The sequence below is a fragment of the Vombatus ursinus genome, unplaced genomic scaffold (genome assembly GCF_900497805.2).
Source record: "Vombatus ursinus unplaced genomic scaffold, bare-nosed wombat genome assembly UNPS02014807.1, whole genome shotgun sequence".
NCBI classification, from domain to species: domain Eukaryota; kingdom Metazoa; phylum Chordata; class Mammalia; order Diprotodontia; family Vombatidae; genus Vombatus; species Vombatus ursinus.
In genome coordinates, this window is record NW_020954585.1 from 63,473,259 (window position 1) to 63,482,165 (window position 8,907).

At 44.8% G+C, this 8,907-nt stretch overlaps 1 protein-coding gene across 1 annotated transcript; it reads left to right on the forward strand.

Moving 5' to 3' along the window:
- The first annotated feature begins 766 nt into the window (after positions 1-766).
- On the forward strand, positions 767-7,870 carry LOC114052382 (inositol 1,4,5-trisphosphate receptor-interacting protein-like 2). Its single transcript, XM_027874957.1, has one exon. The coding sequence runs from the start codon at positions 1,459-1,461 to the stop codon at positions 3,067-3,069; it is 1,611 nt and encodes a 536-aa protein (XP_027730758.1). The 5' UTR covers positions 767-1,458; the 3' UTR covers positions 3,070-7,870.
- The last annotated feature ends 1,037 nt before the right edge of the window (positions 7,871-8,907 follow it).

An 8,907-nucleotide genomic window follows, 5' to 3' on the forward strand; every position in this document is an offset into this window, starting at 1 on the left:
CTTCAGGGAGTTTCCCCCTTCAGTGAGATCCAGGACACTCTTTCTTGGTTGAACTGAATTGTCTCTCTCCCAACGGGAGAACTGCACTCTGTATTGTCTGGTATGTATTCTCTTATGGATAATGTCTCTGATTTCTGTTCTGCTATGATTTGGACAAATGGGTTTTCTTGGTTTAAAAAAGATAGAAAAGAAAATAAGGGGGTCTATAACAGGAGGTATTTCCTGCAAACCAGTATATCTAGTAGGTCTATTCCTAGAGGAGAAACCTTCCCCCCCATCCATTTTATATTATATATTATCCATTACATATACATACACACAAACATACATAGAAAGTAGAAGGGTAAAAAAGAAGTTAGGAAGGAAGATAGGAAGGTAGGTCATATGTATTTGACAACTGCACCTCACCACCCCAGCCTGTTAGCAAGAGCCTAGAACATTTGGGGATTATAGCTTAGGTGGGTTTTTAATTTCCCTATACTCTCCACTTTTCATTTTGGCTGTTTATTTATCAGCAGTTCCCCTAGTGCAGTAACTGCCCGGGGCCAAAGCTTGCATAGTGTGTGCCTGCCTCGGCAAGTTCTCTTTCATGTTTCCAAGTCTTGCATTTCTGTTATTTTCAGCACCTGGTTGCAAAGAACCAAGTTTCTGGCCCAGTTTTGCCTAACTTCCCGGTCCGCTTCGGCCTCGTGTTGCTTTAAGGAGGCGGCCCCAGGGGAGGGGGCCGACCCCGCCCGCTCCCAGCTCGGCTCCTAGACATCGGCATTTCCTCTTCACTCTCTGGCTCGGCCCTTTCTCTCCTCGGAAGAGGAAACTTCGCGGTCGAAGTAACGGGATCGGGGAAAGCCAGGGCCTGAACCTCTGGAGCCCACCTCTAGCGGTGCCAGAGGCTGGACCGTCGACCTACTGACCCGACAGCTGGCCGACCTGAGCCTTGGCAGGGGCGGTAAGAGGAGGGCGAAGGCTTCGAACTCGGCAGGGCAGTGAACGGAAAGAAGCGCGGAACTGGAGAGGTTAGGACTACAGCAAACAAGCGAGGGTCCGGGACAGCTGCTGGCACGAGGGACTACTCCTGGAAGCAGGGTCGGGAGAGGAGCTGAGTTGGGAAGAAGCCCGGAGCCCGAGACGGGACAGGAGCTGCAGAAAGGCCCGGACCAGAGGCGTACGCTGGAGGACGGGGCGGGGCAGAGCCGAAACCGAAGCTGGAAAGAGAACTTGAGCTGGGAGAAGGGACAGAAGAGAGCCCGGGAGCCAGAGGAGGTGCGGGAGCCGGGACTGATCGAGAAGGGGAGGCTTGACTTCCAGAAACCAGCTAAGGGCTAAGCTGGCCCCAGGAAGTCAGGGCAGGGCTCGAGCTGCTGCGTGTATGCGGGGGCGGAGAAGGGGGAGCCACCGTCGCGGTCGCGGAGGTCCAGACCATGGGCTGACCATCACCGGACGTTGCCCCGGGCGCCCAGCATGTCGGTGCACTACACCCTCAACCTGCGCGTCTTTTGGCCGCTGGTGACCGGCTTCTGCACTGCCCTGGTCTGCCTCTACCACGTCTTGAGCGGAAGGGGCGGCTCCGCCGCTCCCCAGGACAGCGAGGACGCTGGCTTCCCGCTGCTCAAAGCGATTCTCTTGCTGCTCTTGGGCTACCTCCTTCTGCGTTTTCGCCACGCAGCCCGGCAACGCTTCCTGCCTCGCGTTCCCCACCAGGGGCTCACCCCGTCGTCTTCGAGACTTCTCAATGAGCCGGGCCTCAGTGTTTTACTGGAGAGTTACTATGAGCACGAAGTTCGCCTGTCCCCTCATGTGCTGGGCCACAGCAAAGCGCACGTGAGTCGCATCGTAGGCGAACTGGTCCGTGCCGGCCGGGCCAGGGGATCTCCAGGTCCTTCTCCCGGAGGAGCCTTAGCTCTGGCTTTTCGGGGGGACTTCGTCCAGGTGGGCAGCGCCTACGAGCAGCACAAGATCCGTCGGCCGGATGGCTTCGATGTTCTGGTTCCCTTACGCCTCCCACCTCTTGTGGCGCTGGAACCTCGAGGCCTGGGCTCGGAGCCTGAGTTGCCCCTGGCGCTTCGTGGCTGCTTCGTATGCGCCCTCAAGGCCCCACCGTCTTCACCCTCTGGTGGGGCAGGAAGCCAGTGGCACCGGGACTCCAAACCCTTCTCCGACGGCTTCTGCGTGGACCTTCGTGGCCGGCGCCACCTCTCTGCAGCGCTAGTGTCGCGTTGGTTCCAGGCGCATTTGCAGCGATGCCTTGCCACAGTGCGGTACAGCTTGGAGGAGCGCTGCCGGGTCAGCCTATCTCCTGGGGGCCTCGACCAGCCTCCCACCCTGCACATTCTGCCTTGCCGCACCGACTATGGCTGCTGCCGGCTCTCCATGGCTGTGCGCCTTATCCCTGCTGTACACTTGGGAGATGGAGTCTTCCTAGTGGCACCACCACTGCCACTGCCTCCCCCTGGGCTCCCGTCGGAGCTCCCTGGAGGGCTGAGGGTCGAGGCGCTGTGGGGACTGAACACAGCTCGCCAGGAGCAGCGGCTGCTGGGCTGGCTGCAAGAACGAGCCCCACCCGGGGCCTGTCACCTTAAATGCCTACAGTTGCTAAAGGCACTGAGGGATCTGGGCGCGCGAGGACTGGACCCTGTGGCCTCATCCCAGTGGGGGCGCATCCTCTCATCTTATACGCTAAAGACCTCGCTTCTGACTCTGCTGCTTCGAGGGGATCCTTTGCATTGTTGGGAAGAGGTCCACTTGAGAGAGAGGCTAGAGGAGCTGGTGCTCTACTTGAGGGACTGCTTGCTCCGCCACCGTCCGCTTTTCCATTGTTTTCTGGGCCCTGACGGAGCCGTCGGACTCACAGCTGAGATCGGCCAGCTGCCCAAAGTGCTGCGCGAATCCGCCCCAGTAGATCTCCTGGCCTCATTCGATGGGCGCGCCCGGGAGTTCGTGGCGGCGCGACTGGTGTCCACGTGGCGCCGGCTGCCCCAGCTTCTCCGACCCTACGGAGGACCCCGATATCTGGCCAGGAGCACCCAGCCCCGGAACCAGCGGGTCCAAGTTTTCCCGGAGCACGATCCCTAAAACTGGGAAAATGCCTTCGCCTGACCACATATCCCGAGAAGGGAACCTGCAGGATAGTTGCTAGCTTAGTAAGGCCCTTCTCTCAGTCTTATGGGGAGAGGGGGTGGGGGAGGAGAATGAATATAAGATGCTCTTGTTTTGTGGGGTGGAATGGGGGTGCGTCACAACCTTTGGGTCGCTAGAATGAATGAAAGAATGAATCATTAAGACCCCAGGGCTGCAGAGTAGGTTCATATTTTTGGAGCTCCCACAGAATTTGGCCTTGGCCTTCTTTACACTATACATACCAGAGATAGATACATTCCTGCCACTACCTTAGGAACCGGGAGTTCAAATGTTGATTCCTTTTTAATAGCCTATTAGAACCCAGGCAATGGGAGAGTCTGGTCAAAAGGGGAGTTGGGGAAGGCGGAGTCCATCTTTTATCCAAGGCCCCATAGCACCAGTTCACTTGCCTTACATAAATGAATCTGGATCATAAACCATAGCTGGAAGAAGAGGGGATGATGTACTGTGTAACTTAGTTATGGATTCTACAAATTAGTATTAGTGTGCTCTGTGAGCAGTGCAATTAAGAACATGTTTGACAAGATTTCAAAGCATTCTGTTTCACAACTTGCCAAAGGGTGATAGAGAATTTGTTAGAGAAAAAACCTTTTAAGGAGAAAATAGCACTTTATTTTGATAAACGCCTTAATTTTAATAGTAATTTTTATTACCAAGTGTGGCATTTTGCAGACCAATTATACAACAATATAAATTAGTTGGTATCCTACTTAATATTCTTAAGAAGCCAGGGAATGAAAAATGTTAGCACAATGGACCATGGTTAACAACAAATGTTTTTCAGCAACATTGATGAGATCATAAAACTTATCAATGCCTAGATTAGAGAGAGATGTCTTAGGCCTTTCCTTTGGCATATTAAACCAAATCTTTGCTACTTGATACAAAGCTAATCTTTTCCTTCTCCCCCTTACCACTTTGGAATGACCTGTGTTTCATTGCACAGCCACCACCCAAGCTGCTTCTGAACTTAGGGCCTGAAGGGGCCCTGAAGGAAGCTGTGCCAATTCTACAAGGATTATTTTAATACCATGTATTCTCAGAGACTGCCAAGTTTCCATAAAAGGGCTGCATTTCCATACAGTACAACATCTTGGGCATAGATTATTGAGGATGGTTATTCCTGAGGCTGTAAAGGGAAAATGCAGAAAACAAAGGTGAGGAGGGAAATAATAACCTTTGTCAGCTGTTCACCCTCCCCTTACCACCAAGGCATAAATCATTCCTAAGTAGATCCTACATAGCATTGGAGTTCTTTTTCTTTTGTTGATCTTTTCTGAAATCTTTCCTTACAAGCCTCTAAATTTCTAGCTTTGACTGAGGTGCAGTCACATTTTTACCACTTGCATTAGGCTTAAATCATCAATTGTCCCAGGGATTGAAATGACAGTTTTACAGCTCCAAACTAGGGTTTTGGATTTGGCCTAGCTTGTTTTTGGCTCTGTGTGTGTGTGTGTGTGTGTGTATTTGTATGTATGTATGTATGTGTTTTTAAAATAAATGGATGAGTATCCCAAGAATTAACAAAGTTCTAACTGTCAAGAATAGGACCATTGTTGAGTGCTTGGACAATCTTAAGGAAGTTCCTCAAACTTTGCTGCTTTAGGAGGCTCCTCTCTCAAGTTTCTGGATTAATAATTTATAAGTAATAACCTCACATGAGGACTTCTCAGACTGGGCTGCACTGAACACTCGCTTCCTTTGAAGCATAGGCTGGACCATTAGAAAAACAAGTTAGAAATGTGTCTTGGAGGAATTAATTTTTTGGTAGACAGCTCAGTTTGTATAAAAGTATAGAAAAGTTTTAGTTTCTATACCAAAAACCATTCCAGCTTTTTTTTTTTATATCAGTGTTAATCATTAGGTACTGAATTTGCCAAAGTAATCTGTCTTGAATCTAAACTTTACCATTAAGATAAACTTCTTTTAATAAATATTAAGGTTATTATATCCTTTATCTGTATTTAAAAAAAAAACAACATTTCATATAATCAACCTAAAGAGTATTCTCATCAGCCAGTTCAGAAACTTTTAAATTTAAAATAGCTGACCTCAAAATATTTTCATCTTAATTTAGTACAATTTTGTTTTGTATCTTTCAGGTAGGGAAATAGGAGAATTTGGGCAACTATAAAACTTTGGAAGGTTAATTTATCAAAATTTCTAACTGTGGTGATGGGTTCTTTTTTTTTTAAATGTTATTTAAAAAAAACATAAATCTGGTAATGTGCTGCTGCAGCAGCGTTATTTTCAGGTATCCTATCTAAAGCCATGGCTATTCTCAAGGTTTTGTTATTATTTTTATTATTTTTTTAATTAATGGGGCATTGTATTTGTGTTTTCTAAACATAAATATCTTATTTATATGCCATGCTGAGCAATTGTTCTTTGTACATGGTAACCAAAGCTTAGAGATTTAGATCAATTTTGGTCAATGCTTAGTAGCCCAAAACATGTACTATGTACACATAAAATAATATGGCATATAAGCAAGGGATGATGGTTGCCTAGGGCACTTAAGTTTATTTTTTATTATGGCACCATTCCCTTAAAAGAGCTACATGGTGGATCACTCCAGAGGGTAGTTCTCTCTCTTTTTTAAAAAATTTACACATATTTTTGGTGTGTGTTTGTTACTGGAGATAAAATACATGGAAACCTCTAATGAGTTTTTTTAATTTTTCTGCTGGTGCCATAGTAGTTACATGAGTTGCTGGTGCCAGAAGAAAATTGGGGGAAGATGAATCATTCTAGCCTGAGGCACCGAAAGGTAACTTCCACTGACCCATATGGGAACTGTACTGGATTCTTCTGGGGAGGGTAGAATTGGGTCCTACGAGTGTTTTTGTAAAATGAAACTTGAGCCTAAGAAAGGGAAAATGAGGAAGGGGAGCAAAGAATATTGGAAGGACTAGGAAAGTGAATCAAAAGATGGCAAAGTAAGGAGAGTCAGAAGAGTGAAAACTTGATGTGAAGATAGGAGAAGACAGGGTGAGAGAGAATTGGATAGGAGAAATTCATTTTAACTATGTATTATGTTAAATGATCGACTCCTTGAATATATGAGACTTGGTATTTTTGGTTATAGATTGTAGTTATGTTACCTGTATATTGACAGTGCAATATTCCAAGTATTATATTATCTTATTTAAGCTTTATTGTAAAGCTAAACCAGTAGATTAATACAGCTACAGATAGGACTTTCACATAATTTATCTAATATGACTGTTGAAAGTTGAGTTGTTAGGATACCAATCAAAATTCTTTACCAAAGGAAGTGTGGGTCAATTCATAGCACTTCCTTCCTTGGGACTGTGGGCTCAAGCTCTTCTATCATATCGGACTTGGCCATCCAGATCGCACACGCTTTCTGGTGGTGGCTGAACGCCACCTGGGAAACAGGAAGCCAGATCCCACAAAGGGAATGATTTGATGTCTGGGTGTGATCTAGGTATTCTCTCAGGTGCCTCACTTAGTTTTGGAGACTTTCCAGGTAACCCACACCATATGTATTTTTAAAATGTCCTAGTTGGTGTCTTTGCAATGATTTATCTGATGGCAGTGAACCTCAGAAAAAACAGCCAGGACTATGGGCCACATGTCTCACTTTCCCACAGCTTAATTTCAATCTCTCCCCCATCCCCTTCATGAGTATATTAACTCTTTCTGGCTATTAGACTCCACTCCACCGAAACAAGATTTTATCCACTGGCACCCCTAGCAGTCTGAAGGGGGTAGTCTGCCTTCTCAAAATGCCACTTTTGCAATCAGGTTGAAATTTGCCTCTTAATAAGATGTGGTCCCAAAGCTCTTTTTCCTCTTCTTATCTCAAGAGCAAGTGCCTCTGTGACTTTGGGCCTGTCTGCCTTAGCTTCCCTATCTATAAACTGAGGATAGTTGCACCCCTACCTCATGAGAGGTTTATGAGGATTAGCATAGCTAATGTTGATTTGCAATGTACATTGAAAGTGGAAAAAATCCTCAGTATTATCATCATCATTATTGTTATTTTAAAAAGCATATTTGTGACTTAGACACTACTGTTTATAATTTCATACCCACATATTTTTATACCTATGTTTTAGAAAGGTATAAAGCACTTATAAGGGGAGGTTATAATGACCCTGTTAGCCACGGGTGTAGGGGTGGGGGGACTGGAGAAGAATAAGATTATAGATATATCAAGATAATACCAACTAAGTCATATACACATTTCTTTCCCTTTATAAGTATCTGAAAATGATACATATTCTTAAGCAAACTTAACATGTTTTGATTTTCAACACCATTTATTAAGTGCCTGCTAGATGCAAGGCACTTTGGGATAGAAAATATATAACGTAGTTGCTGTCCTCATGAAGTTAATGTACCTTAATTTCAGTCATCTTAATATATTCCGTCTATTTTGTTTTTATTTTTCAAAAGTGCATAGTGTTACAAAGCAAATCTGTTTAATATTTTTTGCTTTGGCAGTAAAAACTCATAGTAAAATGTCTCTTTTTAAAAAAAAAAAAAGGCCAAAGACTTACCTGAATGTTGTTCTGCTGCTATTGCAAACAAAAAAAAAAAAAAAAAAAAAAGAAAATGCTTAAAATTTCAGCCTATTCCAAAGTGTTAAAATATGCCATTTACTTTCTCTTTTAAGGTCCAAAGACATTTGCACTTTTATTGGGAAGAGGGTGACTTTAAATTGTTTTCCTGTGTTTCACACTATGAATAAACAAACTTTTTGAAACCTCTGGCTGTAGGTTGAATTTATAATATGGAAAGATTCTTGTGGATATACATACAGAACTTGTTCTATCTTGTGATACTTTATACAAACTTGTATCTAATTTTTTCTCATAGGAAAAGGAAGTCGTTTCCCATGAAGCAAATACAGTGATTACAATTTACATATAATGTTATATAAAGGGATGGGGAAGATGCCAAGACAACATCTTGGTGTGAGGGTTGTTGCAGCCCTGGGTACCTTGACCCCAAGTGCTTGCCAGAAGTCAGGCAAGACAGGGATTTCCTAATTTTCATGGACCTTTTCCTTATGTAGATATATTGTGGCCATCCCTCAGGTCCCTGGTCCTAGTCTGTGTTTCCCCTCTACCCTACATCCCAAGATCCTTCAGTTCAAGGATGCTCTCTGGCTTTCTCTAAATGGTAAATGTTTACTTAGTAGAAAGAATATTGGCCTACAGAGAAATTTGGGCCTGGAGCCGATAGAGTGATCAAAGCCTGAATGTCCTAGGGAGAGCTTAAAGCTTGTAACATAGCCAAGGTGAAACCAGCAGTCTTCTGCCCATTAAACATTAGTCATACTTATTAGATTTGCTCCAAGGAAAACCTGGATCCTTATGCCCAAGGATTCCAGAAATGTTAATAGTGATGGGTATTTGAGTTTCTTATGTCCATTTGAGGGAGGCAGGTGGTGTAGTGGAGAAAGTTGGCCTCAGAGTCCCACCTTTTCTGCCACATATTGGCTGTGTTCAAGTCACTTAACCTCAGCACCCCAGACAACTCTATGAGATTAGAAGAGCAAGTGTTGATCTGAATTGGTAAAGGCAGTTTACTTTTAAGGATGTCTCTATACCTATGAAATCATTGCTCCAATCCAAAGTCCACTGACAAGTTTGTTAGGAAGAGAATTGAATTTTTTTTTGTTGGATGAACCTGAATTAACTTCAGCTTCTCTGTTCCCATAGTTTTCTCATTTGTGAGACAGGGATTTTGTCATCTGTCCTTTAGTAAGATGCTGGAAGAATTTGGGCATTTGAAAAG